The 21,531-nt window shown below is 41.3% G+C and overlaps 1 protein-coding gene across 1 annotated transcript in view; it reads left to right on the top strand.

The window, feature by feature from the left end:
- The first annotated feature begins 604 nt into the window (after positions 1-604).
- GNAI1 (G protein subunit alpha i1) overlaps positions 605-21,531 on the top strand; it is a 90,504-nt gene continuing 69,577 nt past the window's right edge. The window contains exon 1 of the mRNA XM_007187121.2: positions 605-1,167. Coding sequence (XP_007187183.1) covers positions 1,050-1,167 — 118 coding nt within the window. The 5' untranslated portion in view covers positions 605-1,049. The remainder of the gene's footprint in view (positions 1,168-21,531) is intronic.

The raw sequence follows: 21,531 nt of genomic DNA, 5'->3' as shown, positions 1-21,531 counted from the left end.
ATGGATAGGAGAAAAAAAATATGCTCTTTGATTCTTTGTCTTACATTTTCTCAGGTTTGAGGAAATCCTTCAAAATGTTCTTTGCTTGTGGAAAGGGACGTGAGAGTGGATGGAAGGAGGGAGGAGAGAAGGGAAAAAGAAAAAAGCGGAAGAAAGTTGACCTCCTATCCTCCCCAGACTTTTCTGTTCCCCACTTTACCCTCTCTGCTTTCTCCACGGTTCCATTCCCGGCCCCAGCTCCCTCTATTTCCCTCACCCCTGAAGGCCAGCTGACACGCCTTTACATTTGGAAAACCCTTGCGCGCCTGCCCGAGCTGGGCATGCTCAAACGCCCAGGACTGGCTTTTTTCGGTTTCCAACTTTGGCAGCTCTCCCACCCGCACCCCTAAGGGGCAGGTCCGAACACATCCCTGGGTGTGAGTAAACGGGAAGAAATTATCACGCTCCCGCGGAGGAAGCGAGGTAGGGGAGCTCGCCGCAACGTTCGGCCTTCCGGGGGCGCTCCCCAAGGGCGCGCGCGGTGGCCGGCCCTCGGGGGCTGTGGGGCGCCGGGGTCCGCGGCAGCGTGGGCGCGCGCACCCGTCCGAGGGGGTGATGTCCGAGGGCTCGTGCTCGGGCGCGCGCTCTGGGAGTGGTCGCGGGGCGGCGGGAGGGGCGAGCAGGGGCGGGGCCGCGGCGGCGCGCGGACGCCGAGCAGTGCCGGGCTTCTAGAGGTTGCGGCGCGGCCACCAGCAGGAGGCCACCGGTAGCTGTACCCAGAGCCTGGAAACCCGAGACTTCGGGGCCGCGGAGGGAGGCGAGGCGCGGAGGGAGGCGAGGCGCGGAGGGAGGCGAGGCGCGGAGCCCGGCCGTAGGCAAGAGCCGCGCGGTGCTGCTAGCTTCTCTGCAGACAGCGCTTCCCTAGGTCCGTTTCGGAAGTGGGTGGGGGTGGCGTGGCCGGCGTCGGGAGGAATTCGAACGCCCGCATCCAGGAAGAAAGAATTCACCTGTGTTTCGAGGCAGCGCGGCGGACTTGAAGGGAGCGGCGGCCAGCTCTTGCTCCTGGCACAATGGGCTGTACGCTGAGCGCCGAGGACAAGGCGGCGGTGGAGCGGAGTAAGATGATCGACCGGAACCTCCGCGAGGATGGCGAGAAGGCGGCGCGCGAGGTCAAGCTGCTGCTGCTCGGTAAGGGCGGCCGGGCCGGGTTGGCGGGCGGGGGCCCCCGGCGGGCCTGGGGCCAGGGAGTCTGGCGGGTGTGCTGGGCGCGGGCTCCTCGGCATTGGGAAGCCCGGAGGGGACGTGCCAAAGCGGCGGAGGGCGCGTCTTGTAGCGCCCGAGGATGCTTTCGGAGCGCGAGCTTGTGCGGCGCGGCCCCCAGCCGAGTCGGGTGCCCCTCTCCCCGGTCCCCTTCCTCTCTGTTCCCCTGGCCGGGGGGAACTCGCCCGCGGCGGGGCAGGGGCTTCACTCGCGTGCCTCGGTGTGGATCCCGCCAGGAGCCGAGGAGCGAATCGCGAGGAACCCCTTTTCTCTGAAGTTAGCTCAGCTTTGTAAAGATGAAAGGGCACTGGCGACAAGGAAATAAAAGCACATCCCACCCTCCACCCCTCCCCCGCGCGAAAAGCCTTCCTACAAGGTGTCGTATCGCGGTTGTGGTTTCTTCATGTCACGAGTGCCACGTTTTGTGAAATCAGTGCACCTTTTGTGGGGTCTCCGTAGGGTTGAATTGTGTCTTTCTGTTGAACTTCCTGTGGCGCCTCAGTAAGTGTTAAGGCAGCACTGATTATATTTATCTTGCGTAAGGAAGTAGGCTATGCTGGACGCTGGCTTTTTATTACGGTGGGACATGGAAACCATCAAAGTTAGGCAACACTGGCTTCAGAAAGATACTCGAGCAGTGAAAACCGGTGTGAGAGGTGTGAGTGGGTCACATTGGACAACAGGATTCTCTTCTCTGCTGCCACGGCTTCAGATGAATGAGATTTGCCAGATACACGCAAGGCTCTTACTTGTTCTTAGTATTGTTCTCCTGGTGAAACGCTCTGTGGAGGTCTTTTGCAGTTGTTTGAAGGGAGGGAACGTAAAAAGGGTAAGCCAGGATTTTATTTAAGGGATGCATTAGGAAAATACTCGCAGCTTAAGATTTGTTGATGTGTGAGTTAGGGTTTTCTTTTGTTTGCATCCCCATACCCCCCAAACACACACCCTGTAGGCAGTGAAGTAGGTGAAAGATTTCTCAGAATCTTTATTTGCACTCCCAGCGACTGCTTTTATTTTTGTAACAGTTACAATAAAACAAATACTATCGCACAAACCTGTTTTCGGTGAGCTTCTGTTTTATTGGTTTAATGACTGCAGGAAAAATGGTGGGTTTTTTCTCCATTACTAGTAGGCTTAGAAGCAGCAAACTTGGCATGACTAAAAGTAATAATGATCTGAGTCATTCTGCAAGTAACTGTGAAATAACTTTGCATTTTAAAGACCTGGTGGTTTTCTGCACCCCCGCGCCCCAACGTAAATCTTTCTCAGTTAATACTGTTTACTTAAGTTTTTACATTAATGAGAAATATTGTCTTTTGAGGAAGTCAGTGTATTTTAGTGTATTGAGCACAAGGGTGAGACACACCTTTGTATGGAAACGTGTAGGTGCTCCTCTTTCGAATTCAATGTGCTTGCGACAAAAATGGAAAAAGGATTGAAAAGTTCTTTTCCTGCAGTTTCTGCACTCCTGCTCTGTTATATTATTTCAGTGTATTGTGTGACCTGAGTTTGAGTCAGCCATCCACCATGTTTAAAGCATTGGAAAGTGAGTCCTCTGGTGTTGTTTTATGCTTTAAATAGATGTCTGCTAGAGAGAGATGGGCTAGGATCAAGGTCCACCAAGTTGGCTTTTGCTTATATTCAGAAGAGATCACTGTTTCTCAGCTTCAGCACTGTTGACATTTTGGGTGGAATAATTCTTTGTTGTGCGGGCTGTCTTGTGCATTGTAGGATGTTAAGCAGAATCTTTGGCACCCACCTTTTAGATGCCGGGAGCAGCCCCCCTCCACCCGTGACCCAGAAAAGTCTCCAGATATCCCCCAAACATCCCCTGGGGGCAAAATTTAATCTTGGCTAAGAATCACTGTTCTAGACTAACAATTAAATATACTTCAATGTGTAACATAGAACCCAAAGTTGCATCTCTACCACGAACTATAGTGAGATCCGTGAGAAAGGTGTAGCAGAGTTGCGATTTTCAGAAGTTAGGGAATTTTTGTTTCTCCATACCAATAACATTAGAAAGCTTTCACAATGATTTTAAAATCTTTAGGTAACTGAATTTCTTCAGCTCTCTTTTCTAGCTTTAGTCTCTTGCTGTTCCGTACACCTTTTCTCTGTAGAAATCCCCGTCACAGCATCCCCGTCTTGTTGGCCCAACACTCCTCTTTGTCTGGCTTACTCCCATTCTACTCTACCCTTTTGCCCAGAGTTCCAGCATTCTAGTTCCTATAAACAGAATGTTGGCTTATTCTTGGAATGTTTGAAAACATTTTTCTCTTTCCTAGTTTGACTTCAGCAGTGGAGGGTTGACCTTTGGTTCCTTTTTGGATGTTTAAAGTTATACGTGTAAGGAGCTCAATGAAATCAGTCCATGTAAAACACGGCAACTGAATCAGTTAGAAATGTGAAATGGTCTCTAGGTAACCTATAACCAATGTCAATTCTGTTTACATCAGGTTTTCCTCCTCTTCACTTTTGTTTTTCTCATCAAATGATTTTTTTTTTTCATTTAAGGTATAAAGCACATTTAAGATGGTATAGTAAATAGTTCATTGTATTTCATTTTTCTTAAGGCATGTGTTGTCATTTTAGACATTTGGGTTGAGAGATTCGGGTATAAGACACATACAAAGATTTGGGCACTGGATGTCTATTTTATACATATATGTGTATATATACTATATATGTATATATATGTGCATATATATATTGTGTGTGTGTGTATGTATGTGTGTGTATATATATATATATATATATATATATATATATATTTTTTTTTTTTTTAACTCAGAGGTATTTCACTATCCTTATTAGGAGCAGTGAATTAGGCCTTAAAAAAAAAAAGAGGGCCTAGTCTAATCCTTGACCTAAAGGAAATCAGGTCAGGGTTTGAGTGGTTCTAAAGATTTAGCTTTCAGGCTTTAGTATTAGAATAATAATCCTAAATAATGAAACTTATTTTAATACTTAAAGTTTTCTTTCCATTGTATATGGCTGATTGTCTCAAGGAAAACATCATTTATTGTTATATCTTTGAGGATGTTACAACTTATCCTTTTAAGGGTATAGCATTAGGCCTAGGTGGTTGTTTCAGTGAGACTACATTGTACATATGGGTACTTATTAAATATCTTATGGTAATTTTCAAAGATATATGAGGGTAGAGTATATACAAGTAAAATTTTTATGAATTAATTGTTCTTAAATTATTTCACTCTGGAGTTTTTTTTTTTAATTTTTGAAATTTATTTATGGCTGCGTTGGGTCTTCGTTGCTATGCGTGGGCTTTCTCTAGTTGCGGCAAACGGGGGCTACTCTTCGTCCTGGTGCGCAGGCTTCTCATTGCAGTGGCTTTTCGTTGTGGAGCATGGGCTCTAGGCGTGCGGGCTTCAGTAGTTGTGGTAAGCGGGCTCAGTAGTTATGGCTCACGGGCTCTAGAGCACAGGCTCAGTAGTTGTGGCACACGGGCTTAGGTGCTCCGCGGCATGTGGGATTCTCCGCGGCATGTGGGATCTTCCCGGACCAGGGCTCGAACCCATGTCCCCTGCATTGGCAGGAGGATTCTTAACCACTGCGCCACCAGGGAAGTCCCTTCACTTTGAAGTTTTTTTTTTTTTTTTTTTTTTTTTTTTTTTTTAATGTAAGGGCTTGGGTGCTCTTATAGCTACTTTATTTATTTATTTATTTTTGACTGTGTTGGGTCTTCGGTTCGTGCAAGGGCTTTCTCTAGTTGCGGCAAGCGGGGGCCACTCCTCATCGCGGTGCGGGGACCGCTCTTCATCGCGGTGCGCGGGCCTTTCACTATCGCGGCCCCTCCCGTTGCGGGGCACAGGCTCCAGACGCGCAGGCTCAGTAGTTGTGGCTCACGGGCCCAGCTGCTTCGTGGCATGTGGGATCTTCCCAGACCAGGGCTCGAACCCGTGTCCCCTGCATTAGCAGGCAGATTCTCAACCACTGCGCCACCAGGGAAGCCCCACTTTGAAGTTTTGAGCTTGTATTCTCCTTCACTCCTCCCATTATCCTTCCCTCCACCCATTATCCTTCCCTCCACTGAACTCATCCCCACAAACAAACAAATACAAATCCATACCCTTTATCTCTTTAACTTCTTAAAATGAGGTGAGGGACTGGATCTCTTCTGCCTGGTGAATATTTTTACATTGCTACCACCCACCAGCTATTTGAGAAACTAAACCGTTCATCTTTTTGGCTTTCTTTAATCTTGCCCTGTGACTTCCCTAGTTGAGAAATTCTGGCATTGCAGAACTTTTGATTTTGCATTGCTTTAGCCGTTTCCTTAGAGTTGGCTCAGGATTTTAGATGTCAGAAAGCCCCTTTCCTTAAGTGAGTGAATGGATCTGGTATTTCTACAGGGGTTATGTGCTTCTCTCTCCCTCACCTACTTTGTATTAGCAATTACTTTACTAGAAGCCGCAGGTGGTGTTAACATATGTTTTGAAAGTGCTGATTTTTCTGTATCTTTTGTTTTTCCTTCTCACTTTTATAGTTCAAGTTCTCCTCTGCCTCTGGCAGCCTATTTCCAGTAGACTTTCCTGCTTCTGGTCTTTGCCTCTAGCCTGCAGTAGGTATCATGCTAATGCCTTGCTCGGAAAACCATTCTTGACTTCTCCATTGCCTGCAGAATAAAAACTTTCTTCTAGACCTGGCTTCCCTCTAGCCTCATACTCTTTTCCTCAGGGCACCGTTCTTCTCCAAACAGGAATAGTTGGCATATGGCAGAGCACATTTGCTCTCTGGTTTCTAGTGTGATTTAGCTTTATGCCCCGCCTGCTTCCCCCACTAGTGTGAGACTTCAGGGGCAGGATCTTTGTAGGTCATCATAACAAACCTTTCCTTTTGTCATGAGCATATTTAGTTCTTAATTATGTTAATATCTTGTGTAGGATTAGGATTTACCTAGAATATAAACCTTATACTTTGCCATTTTCAATATTGATGGGAATGTAAACAAAAAGGGAACAGTAAAAGTAAATGACAACCGAAGTAAGCGCATGGTATCTAAAAGTAAATTGTTTGGTTTAAGAATTTTTTTCATATTTATAAGAACTTTTCACAGTCATTATATTTATTTGACAGTTTAGATAAATTCAAGAAAATGACAATGGATATTCATTGGAGGAGGGTCTTCTATGTTGTTATAGTGTTATAGTGTAGTGTTTGTCCTTAAAATAATTTTTTTTGGTAAGGATAGATCAGGTTTTTTTACTCTTTATTTTTGGCCTCTTAGCTATAAAGAGCATGAATCTTGTTAACTTATCAATGATAGGAAATACAATACCTATATTATAAGATTTAGTCAAAGATGTTATTTAAACCTGAAAAAGATCACTGTAATTTTTAAGACAAAAATTGAGTATCCAACCACGATCTTAATTTGTATTTTCTTATGCATTTCTCTCTGCCTTGGAAAATTCAAGATACCACAGATTGACATGGGAGGACCTGATGTATTTGTCACATTTCTAGGTCGCATAAATTTCTTGGTCACATGTTCTGGCACGCAGTTACCCAATGTCTGACTTCCCAGAGTGTGACATTGGTGAAGCTCAGATCCCACATGGCATTTGAGTTGAATGAGCTAAGGTCAACTGCACCTAGTCTTGTAGCGCTTAGGCTGCTTTCTGTCATAATTTGTTAAATATTAATTAAAAACTTTTACAGAAATAGGGTTAAAAATCTTAACAGAAATGGGGCAAAAATAATTGTAAAACGAATGTTCGTTACCATAACTTAGTGGCTTAAAACAATGCACAATTTATTAACTTTACGTTTCTGTAGTTCAGAAGGTTACACCAAGCTAAAATCAAGATGTCAGCCGGGCCGCTTTTCTTTTGCAGGTTGTAGAAGAGAATCTGTATATTTGCTTTTTCCAATCTCTGTCTAGAGCAGCGGTCCCCAACCTCTTTGGAACCAGGGACCGGTTTTGTGGAAGACAGTTTTTCCAGGGGCATTGCGGGGCAGCGGGGAGGTGGCTCAGGTGGTAATGTGAGCAGTGGGGAGCGGCGGGTGAAGCTTCACCCGCTTGCCCGCCGCTCACCGCCTGCTGTGCGTCCGGCTTCCTAACAGGCCTCAGACCGCTCTCGGGCTGCTTCCTGGGGGTTGGGGATCCCTGGCCTAGAGGCTACCTGCTCTCATTGGCTCATGGCCTCTTCTTCATCTTCAAAGCTAGCAATGGCTAGTGGAGTCTTTCTCTTGTAGCGTTACTGTCCTGTCTGCCTCCTTCACGTCTAAGGGCCTTTGTGATTACACTGGGCACACCCAGATAATCCAGGATAACAGATGCATCTCAGGATCCTTATCTTAATCACCTCCGCCAAGTTCTTTTGCCATGTAGGATAACACGCTCACAGGTTCCAGGGGCTGGGGGCATGGGCATCTTTGGGGGCTATCATTCTGTCTACTTTAGTCTGCCCTCTAGCTCCCAAAGATTCATGTCCACCCCACATGCAAAATGCACTTATCCTGTCCCAACATCTCCCAAAGTCTCAACCCCTTACAGCATCAACTCAACATCCAAAATCTCATCCAGATCTCAGAATCTAACTCTGGTATGGGTGAGATTCTCCATATAATCCATACTGGGACCAAATTTCTTTCTCTCTGTGAACCTGTGAAGCTAGAAAACACATTACGTGCTCCTAGAATACGGTAGGAGGGCACAGTGATAGAGCAGGCATTGGATACCGGTTACAGTCACTCGTTCAGAAAGGGAGAAAATGGAAAGGAAAAGGAGTGAGTATTCAGTCCCATGCACTTTCCAAACTACTTTAGGTTTCAAGGCCTACAAATAATCTTGGTGACTCTGCTTGACTTTCTGGCCTCTGGACTCTGCCCTTGAAGTCATCCTTCCTTTTCAATCAAAGGTAGCACATGTTTGCAGCGGAGTAATGTTATCAGCCTGTTTCTTGCCTGTATGATGGTGATCTGACAGCATTCTTTCATTTTGTACTCTTTTTTTTTGAGTTTTATTTTATTTTTTATACAGCAGTTTTCTTATTAGTTATCTGTTTTATACATATTAGTGTATGTATGTCTATCTCAATCTCCCAATTCATCACACCACCACCACCGCATTATGTACTCTTTTAATTTATCTTTTCCTCTCCCATTTTACTATAACCGGTAAGAAAATAACAGGTCACAACTTCAACAATTTGCTTGGAAATCTCCTTGTCTAAATATTCAAATTTATAGTTTACAAGTTCTACTTTCCACATAACTGCAGGACATAATTCACTTATGCTTTGCCACAAAATAACAAGGATCCTCTTTCCTCTAGTTTCTAATAATATGTTCCTCCTTTCCATCCAAGTCCTCACCAGCAACACATGTAAAGTCCACATATCTATCAACAGTCTGTTCATGACTGTATTTAGTTTTCTCTACCATGTTCCTCACTTTCTTTTGAGCTCTCACCAGGGGAGCCGTTAACATCTGTGTTTTTAACAGCGTGTCAAGGCAATCTAGGCTTTTTCTATCATGGTCCTCAAAATTCTTTCAGCTTCTACCCATTGCTTAATTCTAAAGCCATTTCCACGTTTTTAGTGTTTGTTGTGGCAACACCCTACTTCCAGATACCCTCATTGATAACCTCATGTATAACTTTAGGAAATGCATAATGATGGTAATTTTATATTCTTTGGTCCCTTATAATTTATGTGACTGTTATGGTAATAGCAAAACCACCAGTTTCTGGTGTTTCATATTGAACTCATGGTATTTCACTTGAGGATTAATGTGAACGAATAAGACTTTCCTTTGTTTGCCTCCTCTTCAATGAAGTTTTTCCTGACCATCCAGTCTAAATTAGTCTTCTTTGCTCTCCCTTCCAAATTAGAGTTTTGAAATCATCTTGTGCATTTACTTTTTTATTGTCTGTTGCATCTCTCCGTGGGGATTGGCTCGTCAGAGCACGAATCCTGTCCAACTTGTTTATCACCTAATGAGGTGGCACGTACTAGTCTTTTCATAAATGTTAATTAAATGAGTGACTAGTTAAATGATTCATTTTGAGTAATAGTCTTTTTTTTAATTTTGTTTTTCTTAATTTATTTTATTTAATTTATTTTAATTTTTGGCTGCGTTGGGTCTTTGCTGCTGTGCGCAGGCTTTCTCTAGTTGCAGCGAGTGGGGGCTACTCTTCATTGTAGAGCGCGGGCTTCTCATGGCGGTGGCTTCTCTTGTTGTGGAGCATGGGCTCCAGGCACACGGGCCCCAGTAGTTGTGGCACGCAGGCTCAGTAGTTGTGGCTCATGGGCTCTAGAGTACAGGCTCAGTAGTTGTGGCGCACGGGCTTAGTTGCTCCGCGGCATGTGGGATCTTCCCGGACCAGGGCTCGAACCCGTGTCCCCTGCATTGGCAGGCGGATTCTTAACCACTGCCCCACCAGGGAGGTCCTTGCCTGTCCTTGTATGGTGAGAATTGTCATTGGTGGCATTTGTAAAGTGTCTTTCATGTTTTTGGTATCCAGTTATGCCTTAAGTTTACAAAATCCTTAGGAGAATTTACAGTCTACTTAGGGAAAGAAAATGTGTACATAAAGATAACTCCTTATAAGGGAAAATGGGGAAGAAGTGGTATAAACAGATACCCGGGGACATGAGCTTTAATATCGGAGTGTGCATTGTTGATCTTGTGGGATGAGGGCGTAGGTAGCATGCCTCTCAGAAATTACAGCAGTTAAGGATCTGTCCATTGCCTTCATGTATTTCTCTCTCTTTTTTTGGCCGTGCCTTGCGGCATGCGTGATCTTAGCTCCCCGACCAGGGATCCAGCCCGCACCTCCTGCAGTGGGAGCGCGGAGTCTTAACCGCTGGACCGCCAGGGAAACCCCTTCATGTATTTCTGAGCAGACTTTTGGATCCTGATTGGCTGTAAGCTCTGTATTATACAGAAACCTGCAATCTAGAGGAGACTTTGCCATCTATAGTTTAGTTTTCTTACTTTTTCCACGTATAAGGAACTCGGGCTGTAAAATGTTTTCCTTAAAACCTTGGGCAAGTTATCCAGTTCTTTAAACCTCAGTTCTCTATAAATTCCAGATAATAAATGTACCTACCCTATAGGGCTGGGGACAAGATAAGCTAATGTATCTACAGTACTTAGAGCAGTTGTACATGGCACAAGTTTTTATTAAATATAAGCTGTTATTATAAATACTTTAGAGACTCTTTGCGATCAGTCCTCCCTCCCTGCCTCCTTGTGGATAGATCCATTTATGGTCATAGACATTAAATCCTTTTGTCGGCTCTTCTTAGCAGAGGGTGTGCACATAGCAAAGATTTCAAGAAGTATAAACTCAATTGTAATTACTAGTTTCTGGTCCCACCACAGCTTCCTTCTGGGGCTTGGATTTCTGTTACAGACTCCCCACTGGGAACAGATCAGGTAGATATCTGTGCTAGGTTAAGAATTCTATAGAGCCTGAATTTTGAGTAATTAGAAAACTTTACAAATGATTTAAAAGTAATTTCTCTCCATTTTATTACCCATTTTTAGAATAAATGCAGTAATTTCCTGCAAACTTTCCTTTTATCTTTCTTGAAAATAAAACACAGCTGTTAATAGAAATTACGAAACATTGAGTTGACTCAAGTGCCATTTATCAGGGGAGTTTATGATTACTTCCTACAAATTTTAAAACTTTTCTGAAACTCCCTGTGCTGATAACTCAAAGAGATTACTAATAAAACTCCAGAATTACAATGAATTTACTTTTAAAAGAGAAGCAACATCTCTTGAAAAGTGGTCGTAACCTTGAAATAGAAACAAGCATTGAATCTGTGACAGTATTTATGCCTTTTAATAATTTTTCAAAGGAGTCACTTAAGACTTAGCCTTGAATTACCTGGAATTCCTCTGTTTACCTTGCCTTTCTAAGGTACCCTCCAGATTCTTTTTTTTTTTTTTTTCTGGTAATATACTTATCTAATGTACATTATATTTTTTCTTGTTTGGGCACATGCCTTTTATTTGATAGCCTTTCATGTATTTAAGAAGCATGCAACCTGTAAGTAAACCACATTTAAGATTAATATAATATAATAGGAGTTAGAAGAAAACTGCCTTCTGATTGGTAGTTCTGAAGCTAATCTTTTGAAGCATAACATATTTCTGTGCAGTTTGAAAATTGATCCACTGAGTTTTCACAAACTGAGCACATCAGTGTCATCAGCAACCAGATCAAGACATGCCTGCAAGAGATGTGTTGTGACAGTACAAAGCGGTGATGCCGGTCAGTTGAGTTGCTGGAACTGATGAGAAGGTGCCCCTCCCAACTCTAGGCCAGCGCTCCGTACTCACCCCCACTCCTTCATCCCTTCTTACCCTCAGGACCTTCCCATCCTCCATGATTCTCTCTACCATCTTCACGCTTTAAAGACTCCTGTGCCCTGCTCCGTAAGCATTCTCAAGTCATGCCCAGCATTAAAAGTAATAAAATCCAGACAAAACTGTTCATACCCTCCTTAAATAATTTTTCATCCCACATTTTGTCATCTAAACTTTTCAAAATATTAGGCTGCATTCCCATCTTTTTCACCTTCCATTCAGTCTTTAAACTGCTTTTTATTTTAAAATTGTGGACTTTTCCAGTGGTACACAAGTATTGGGAAATATCACAGACACTCATGGAACACACATCAGTATATTTTTTTAATGAGGTAGTATCTTGTGACTTTTCTCTCTCCACTGGAGTTTCTTTTATAATTAGTTTGGGCTTCTCATTCTAACTTCTCTCTCTCTCAACCTCTCTCCTCTCTCCTGTTTTTTATCTCCCTATTTTTTGTGTGCTACTTAGATATCTCCTAATTTACTTTCTCTCTTCAGTAATCAACTAATGTGCCTTTTAACATAATTGAGTCTTTTAATGGTGACATTTTTATTTCTAGAAACTTTCTAATCTTTTAAAAATAGTTTATTGTATTTTCTGTCTTTTTTAAAAAGTAACTTTCATTAATACTACACTTCATAGTCTCTTTGCAAAAAATTGATGTTTAAAAAAAAAAATCTTGCTGTTCAACTACTTGTAGGGTCTTGACTGTATCTCATGGTAAGTAGATTGTATCCTCTTGTAATTTTTTTTGTGAGCATATATTTACCAATACGTGGCCTGTGTGAATCCTGGGCACCCTGGACTGGCTGCAGTTTTCCTTTCAGTCTTGCGGGTGGAGGGTGGAGGGCAGGTTTATTTCTCATTTACCTAACATGGTGTTCTGAAATTGAAGGCATCATCTCTCAGCCACTTATCTACACTTTCTCCTTCTTCCTGTTTTCTTCTTCTTAGCTCCCGGCACCACCAGTCCTTGACTTCTTATTTGTCTTTACACCCCATTAGTCAAAATCTCCATTGACTTGATTTTCTAAATATTTTAGTTATTTCCCTGCCTTACTTCTTATCATCCAGCAGCGCTGAACTTATTTATTCCTGTGCTGTTTTTTTGCCTCCCTCCACCCTTTGCTCACGTGGTCTCTGCTTAGGTTGAGAAGGGTGTGTGTGTGTGTGTGTGCGTGCGTGCGTGTCCGTGTGCGAGCACGGTGGGGAGGGTCTTCTGGGGATCCTTGTTTACTTGCATCGTGCCCGTGACCCTGGCAGCCAGCTTCTTCCTTGTCTACTGGCACCCAGTGCTTAAGTGCGGACGTCCTTGTTGGTCCATGATGTCTCCTTTTGATCATAGCCAGGACCATCTGTCTCACTGTCCTGGCCCTCCTTGGTCTCTCGCGGATGCTGTGGGCTTCCTGATCTCGCTCCTCCCCAGGCGGCCCTTTGCTGCAGAGCCGGTGCGTGGTAGCCAGGCTCTTAGCCCCCGAGTGCTCTGCTTTCTCCAACCACCTCAGGCACGTTGCGGGTTCTGAGTTGTGATTCTGGGGTGGTGCCGTGGTGCTGGGGGAGATGAGCTCAGGTGTTCTCTCGGCAGACCTCACGTCTCCGCCAGGCTGCGTGGATGTGTTGCTGCCTCGGCGACTTTCTCCTCCCAGGATCCCAAATACGCCCCTCTGCCTTTAGCCATCTCCTCGTCCTCTCTCACGTACCATTCACCCCTGAAACTTTGGCCCAAAGAGGAGATCAGGATAGAGGTGACTCCCTGCCTCCTTTATCCCCATCTGCCTTCTGCAGTTTGCTCCTAGGCCACTGGGTCCCTTGTGGCTGCCAGGGTTACAGTCTTGCCATGTGATGTCTGGAGAGTACACCACTTGTATTCATCCATTTGTATCTAGATGACACTAAGGTACCCTGTCTGCCTCTTTCCCCTTATTCATGTACATGCAAAAGATAAAAAAAACCACAGTAATATTCAAAGTATTTCTCGCATTACATTCTCTCTTATCCTTTAATTCCTGCTCCCACGTTGGTTTTTTCCACAATTGTATGTTCTTGCTGCTCCATATGTGCTCACCTCATTTTCCTAAAGCAGCTCTTCTTAAACTTTAATACACATAGAAATAAGTTGGAATCTTTTAAAACGCGGGTTCTCATTCAGTAGGTCTGGGGTGGGGCCTGAATTTCTGCGTTCCTCACGAGCTCACAGGGGTTGCCTGGGCTGCTAATCCACAGTCCAGTCCGTACTTCGAGAAGCAGAGTCCTAGAGGTGATCCTCCTGGGTCTTTTCCATTTATCCATTTTGTAAGCATTTTTCAAGACTTATCCGGTCTTTGCCACACTCATGAAGCCTCCCATAACCTTATTAATAAAGTATTTAAAACAGTGCCTTGCACGAAGTAAGCACTCATTATGTTTTATACATTCACATGCATGTACACACATATATAATGCCTACCCACCTAGTGTTATATAGTTAACTTCTGATGTTAATCTGGAACCTTGTTTTAGTAGTGCATTCTGAGAAAAAACTATTTGATGTTTTCTTGCACGGAAACATGCGCTTCCTGGAAAGTGATCAAAAACTGTAATTAGTGATAATGAATCTTCTGTGTATTTAGTAAGAATTTTTACAGTGGATTGCTTCTTGTGATGATATGATTATTCAGGTCAGGTTGAATGTGACCTTATAATAATGTTTTTATGGACATTTTCATCTGGTAAAGTTCATGATGAAATTCCTTTGTTAGAAGTAAGTAAAAGACGGTTGCAAATTCTGAGCAAGTTTATAGCCATTGCTATTTGTATATAATCTCAGCTCTCCTAATCTATATGCACATATAACACATTTTCCACTGCCCTTAAAAGGGAATTCTGATCTTAGAAAACTATCCGTCACATTAATATTTACTGACAGGTACCTACAAAATGTGATTAAATATAGCATAAATGTTCTATAACTTCTGCTTTCATCATAGTATCATTAGTTGGTTGGGCTTACTTTCAGTTAGTTATGACATCTGGTTCTTATGAAATGTGTAAATTCATTCAACAAATATTTATGGAATGCCAACCCTATGGCCTGCATTTAGGTATCTGGGAATGGAAAAATCATTGGGAAGAGGAAATTAATTAGAGAAAGTATTCTTTAAGCATTTTACCATTAGATAAAAACAATATGGTTATTTTGGCTTGTTTAGTATAAGTTTAAGTATAAAAAAATGGGTTCTGGGTTTCTTCCACTCTGCCGTTTGTCTTAGTAAGCCTTTGTGGTAGATCATTTTAACTTTGCTTTGGATGATTGCATTTTATACGTCAAGTTGAATTTTATTGCTTTTTGCCAAAAGCTATTAAAAAACTTTCAGAGCAGAGAATAAGTAATGAGCTCCACAGTAACTTATACTGTGCACATAGTGACGCTTAGTATAATTTCAGAACAAACTTCCTGAAAAGTTATCAGTCAACAAATGTAGCCCATTGTAGTTTTAGCAGTCACATCTGAAATAGTTTCAGCTCTAATCTAAGAAGTATACGAAGAGTGATTCTGAAAAATATGAAACTCTAAACAGAGTCTTCCTAGTGGCTACCTTTTGAGAGTCAGCTGAACTTATGCTTTATAATTCATAGACTTGGGTAGATTTTGAATTTATTTGGGGGTGTGTGGATGTTTTTGTTCATTGTGGACAAATGTTATTTTAAAAAACAGAAACATTAGAAAATTCAAAGAGAATGAGCCTGTCAGATATGCAAATTATTTTTTCTGAATAAAGATAGCAAATGCCATGAGGAATTTCTAGAATGGATCCATGTACATGGGGGAATAAGTTGCGAGTTGAACTTTAGTATTTTAAGAATCATATGGTATTCTAAAAAATAATTTGGTATAATGGTTTCATCTGGATTCTGAAAGTTAAGATTAGGTATTTAGATTTTATGACAGTTTTAATCGTTAAATATTATGTGGATAAGTTTGCAACCAAGAAAGTCACCTTATTTGATAGAACGTTTTGAGTACAAATATAGAGGTATATTTATTTGTCATGTGTTTCCCATATAAGTAGTCTGTGATTGAAGAAAAGTTGGTTTTTAGTAATGTGTATATCATTTACATTTGTTGCATTTTCACAGTTTATTTTACTATAAAGTTTCTAAAACTTGATGTATATGTCTTAAATTGAAGCAGTCAGCCAGAGCACTTGAGTTATTAAAAGTACTCTTTGAATACATTTCTTCTGCTAATAATGGATTATATAATATAGATCCAAGATTATTTCATACTTTAATGCAATCTACTTTTACAATTTCAGTATTGAGATTTTATAAAAGATACATTCTTCAACTTTCTTGGGCGTAACATATCCATAAAGTGTTTTTCTTCTTTCCTAGCTGTTTCTCTAATGTTATATTTAATGTTTATATATCATTCTCTTAAAAATAAATTGGCATCTGTGCTGATAGGTATAGTAAATATCTGACATGATAAGTGTGTGAAGAACACTTCTGTTTTTAGGTGGGGCTCTTTATGGGCTAGGAAGTGATACTCCTCAAACCAGCTCTTGCAAAGAAGGCATCATTATCACAGAAGCCTCAGAGGAAGCCCAAGGCTCAAACTCTTTAAAGCTGGTGTGTCAGGAACCAAGACCGGTGCCTTTGGTTCTGGAGCTGCATGACATTGCCTCAGTGCTTTCCACCCAGCCTTTGGTTTCCTCATTCCACGAGCTTTAAGTTCAGCTCACACCACTCACTGCCTCATACCCTTAATTAGTTTTCCAAAATCAGACAAATCACCTGCCCATCTCAACTTTTGCCCCAAGCTCTGGATTCATAGGTCTTTGGTAAGTGAATATTGGGCTACCTTTTGGTCACGTGCTCACTCTTCTCTGGTCTAGGCAGCTGTGGTGTGAGAGTAGTGCAGGGTCATTGAGCCTGCTTCTCAGTAAAGCCAAGGAAAGGGCTGTCAGACTGTTTTAAAATAAAAAAAAAAGCATGGTGTGTGCTTCCAAATCCTTTATATGTGCACTTTGGACATTTGGGAAGATAAACTTTTGAGTAAGTTTCTTTGGACATTTGGGAAAATAAACCTTTGAGTAAGTTTCTTCTCTTGGTGCACTTTTTAATTTAATTAATTAATTAATTGGCTGCATTGGGTCTCCGTTGCTGTGTGCAGGCTTTGTCTAGTTGCGGCAAGCGGGGGCTGCTCTCCGTTGCGGTGTGCAGGCTTCTCATTGCGGTGGCTTCTTGTGATGCAGAGCACAGGCTCTAGGGTGCGCGGGCTTCAGTAGTTGTGGCGCATGGGCTCAGCGGTTGTGGCTCGCGGGCTCTAGAGCGCAGGCTCAGTAGTTGTGGCTGGCGGGCTCAGTAGTTGTGGCGCACGGGCTTAGTTGCTCCGCGGCATGTGGGATCTTCCCAGACCAGGGCTCGAACCCGTGTCCCCTGCAATGGCAGGCGGATTCTTTTTTTTTTTTTTTTTTTTTAATTTATTTATTTATTTATTTATTTTTGGCTGTGTTGGGTCTTCGGTTCGTGCGAGGGCTTTCCCCGGCTACGGCAAGTGGGGGCCACTCTTCATCGCGGTGCGGGGACCGCTCTTCATCGCGGTGCGCGGGCCTCTCACTATCGCGGCCCCTCCCACTGCGGGGCACAGGCTCCCGACGCGCAGGCTCAGCAGTTGTGGCTCACGGGCCCAGCCGCTCCGCGGCATGTGGGATCCTCCCAGACCAGGGCCCGAACCCGCGTCCCCTGCACTAGCAGGCAGACTCCCAACCACTGCGCCACCAGGGAAGCCCGGCAGGCGGATTCTTAACCGCTGTGCCACCAGGAAAGTCCTCTTGATGCATTGTAAACAGCTGACATAATTTTGTGTGTGTGTTTATAAAAAACTGTTTTGTCTTAAATGTTTATCTGTCATTAAATGTTTTCTGTAAATTTCAAGTGCACTGGCTACATAATAATCCATTTTATAGATCTATGATTTATTTAATCACACTAATCTTGAAAATTGAGATCTTTGAGTTTTATGATCAGATATTATGCTGAGATGATCATATTTTATGCATATATCATTGCCTGTATTCCTGATTATTTCCTTAAATTACTGGCTTAAAAGGTTTAAACTGCTTAAAGGCTTTATGTATTCAGGTAAATTGCTTTCCCCAGTTGTTCAGGTTTGTACCCCTACAGGTGGTATGTGAGGCTGCTGTTTCACCTCACACTCATTAGCATTGAGTATTCTCATAAATACTAAAGTACTAAATTGAATAAAAATGGCTTCACATTGTTACTTTAATCTGCAATCTTGGATTTACTAAAGGGCAGTAGAAGGCTTTCTGTTCTAAAGAAGTTAATCTGGTCCATTTTGAGATTCATCAGAACCTGTCCTGTAATACTCTGCATACTTTTGCATATATTTTTCCCCACTTATGTTCTTTTTTCTTGATTTTGCTTTTTGACATACATTGTCTTACTTCAAGTTAAATAAAAAGGTTGAGAATTGTTTAAATTGTTAGACCATATAACTATGCCTTGATATTTTTATATTCACTTAGTTATATATGCCTTCAGGATATACAACCTAAGAACTTTTTCTTATACTATACTTAGTATAAGTATACTTATACCGAGAAAAATATCTTCTGCAATATTGTTAGTAGTAAAAGCAAATTTTGGAAATACCAGAATAACTCATCTTCAAGAGTGAATAAATAAATAAGCAGGAATGAATAAATACGAGTATATATTAAAAATGAAATATATACAACTATACAAATGAAATACTATCCAGAGAAAGTGAACGTATGATGAATCTCAGTGATAATGTTAAGTTACATATGCAGTTTGCAAAATGATATGCTGTATGGGACATCCATGTAAAGTTAAAAAAAACTTCAGAACTATACCATATGTTTATAGGTACACACGTGTATAGCAAAGTATGAAGAAATGCATGGGGAGGATAAACATCAAATTCAGAGTGCTGGTGATTTCTGAGAAGGGAGAGAGGGAAGTGGATGTAAGAGAGGTATGTAGTGCTTTATGTCTCAAGCAGCATGCTGGATGCACTACACAGGTGTTGATTCTCTTATTTTCTAGGTATTTCTGTATGACTGAAATATTTCATAAGTATACAGAAGTTTTGTTACTGTAGGCTAATTCATGTCAATTTTGGCATCCTCTTTTTTTGTGCTTTCACATCTGTTATTTCCCAAGCCTTGTTTACTCTCATTTCTATTGCCTTGTCCATCATCTTTTTTCCATTTTCATATAAATTAATCTGTTGTAATTCTTTCCTACCTGGACTTCCTACTCACACACTTTCTGCCCTTCATTCTAAATTAATCCTCATGAATGACAGCTTTCATCTTACAGTAACTGCTCAGAAGTCTTCAGTAGTTGTGATTACTTACAGAATATCCCCCTGTTTATTACTTTGGTAATCAAGAGCCTCTGTGGTTTGGCTTCTACCCTGCCTTTCCATATTTCCTGTGATGATCCCTTGCCAGTCTCTGAGCACTTCACATGCTTTCCCATGTTGATACCCTTCCTCATGCTGTTCTTCTTTCTAGGAATACCCTTCCATCCTTACCTATTTCCAGTCCTGCCCGTGTATGTTCATGAGTAGAGTTTGGGACAACTTTTGTCAAAATTGAATAATATCTGGATCCTTAACAAAGAGGAAAGAATTCTTATAGATTTCTGATATTCCTAATAATATTCCTAATTCTATATTCTTATAGGTTCCTGATTTAAATGTATTGCAGTATCACTTAAATATATACAATTGTGCAAACATGTAATTAGGTGTAAAAAATCATGTTTCTTACTCTTAAGCAACCACAAAGCCAAAAAAATTACAAACAAAACCACGTATACAATTGTCATTACCATTATTTGCTCTGTGCTGGTTGTGTTATGAGTCAGGTATATATTGCCTTTGCATTTGGCACGCCTATACTACCAGATGCCGCAAAATGTCCCAATTCTCTCCTCCCCTTTCTGTAATTGAATTATTGGAAAACCCTCATTTCTGTGGTGCTCCCTCCTTCATTGGTATAAATGCTTCGTTGAGGCATCGTCTATGATATCATGAATCATAAGGCTCTGTAGTGTTCCCACCAAGTGGCCTAATTTTGTATGTGAAAAAAAGTGTATCTGGACTTAAATCCAGGTATCACCAATAAATATTAAATTAGCTACTGTCTGCTGTGGGCTGTGTCAAGTGTGTGGATCCATACACACGTCAGACATGGGTCTTGCCCTCAAGGAGTTCAGTGCTGATACAAAGCAAAAGGAAGCATTATTTATAGGAGGAATAAATGCTGGGTATTTGAGCATATATAGGGAGACACCTGGATTTCAGATTCAGAGCTGTTCATTTAATAGCCCTTAAGCTATTAAAGGATACAAGCAAAAATATTAGGTTGATGTGTTTATTTTGAGTTGATTTCTCTACTTTTATATTTATGTTCTTCATTCTCCTTTCATTGCCTCTCGTCATTTCTTTTTCATGGACCAATTTCCTTCAGTTTTCTAGAACTAAGGAAGGTAATTTTGACCTCATGTTACAAAGTAGGAAATTGAGGCTTATACACGTATGTAATCTGCCCAAGGATATACAACTAGTAAGTAGCCAGGCTGGGTCTTGGATATCTCTTGATCACATTCCAGGTTCTTAACACTCTTCATATACTGCCAGTCAGTACTTTCTTAGCCTAGATCTAAAGTAAACTACTATTCTGTTATTTCATGTGGGTTTTTGCATTTGTGAAATTAAAGGATATATTAGGGGGACAGGGCTTGGTAAAGAGCAGACATTTAGTAAATGTTGGTTGAATAAATTAACAATTATGTCTTATGTTGAAAGAATTAATAACTATAATTTAAAACACCAATATTAACTGATACGCAAAATGAGATGTTTTAGCTAGGTATTTGTTAAGGGGAGACTAAATCATACATGTTCATTAAAATAGTGTCAATGTTGAGTATGAGAAACCAACCTCTGGATCTAATCTCGGGTTGGTGTAGTTTCAGTGTCATCTCTTCCATCTCCAAATGTAGAGCTGAAGTACTTCAAATGAAAAATGAAATTTATTATTTTTAAAAAACAGATAAAACTAAATATCCTGAATCTTTGAAGAAAGAGTTAATTATACTTACTATACTATATTTACTAATTTTACTATACCATAGAAAACTTATGGGCTATTTTATTTTAGAACGACTTTTTTCTACATCAGTGACTTTCCCATTAACCAAGGTAACTAAAATACTTAATTTTTAATAATATGCCACCATGTAAAAATACCCATCTCATTGACACAGTGGCCCCTGCTTGATAATGATGGAGACTCTAAGAGGGCAGATTGAATTAATCAAGCCTGTCATGTCTAATGTACACCTCAAGAAGAATCAAAGTATTCATTTTAACTTTGAGTTCCTTTTTTCTTTGACATAGGCATAATACACAGTTTTACATTTTTGGTTTAAGGTTTTGGTTATAAAATGTATATCTTAAAAATTGGTAAGCGTAGTTCATGCTTATATTTTTCTAACTTTGTAAGTATCTTTGAACACTGGAAATTAAAACCATTTCCATTTCTGCAGATTAACCAGGAATATGTTGGGGGTATTTTTGCTCTGATTCTGTACAAGAAAAACAGTCAGATGATTAGTAAGTCAGAGGTTCTAGGGCTAGGATGCTTATTCCCTCCAGAATGCTAAAATACTGTAAATATATAAAGGAGTGTTTCTGGTGAGCTTATTTTGAGGGGTCCTATTAGTTAATGGCCTTAACATTCTGAAATATGGCCCTAGATACTTTACTCCAGAAACCATCAAAAAAAGAGATACATCCTTTGTTCCATGGTCGAGGAGAGGAAAAAATTTTTAATGAGCTGAAAGTAATACATTTTTTTTCCCCTCGCATTTAGAAGATTGTCCAGTTTTCTTAC

This window comes from Balaenoptera acutorostrata, chromosome 7 (assembly GCF_949987535.1).
Source record: "Balaenoptera acutorostrata chromosome 7, mBalAcu1.1, whole genome shotgun sequence".
Taxonomy (NCBI): domain Eukaryota; kingdom Metazoa; phylum Chordata; class Mammalia; order Artiodactyla; family Balaenopteridae; genus Balaenoptera; species Balaenoptera acutorostrata.
Note: the sequence above shows the minus strand (reverse complement) of the source record. Positions and strands in the feature narration are given on the sequence as shown.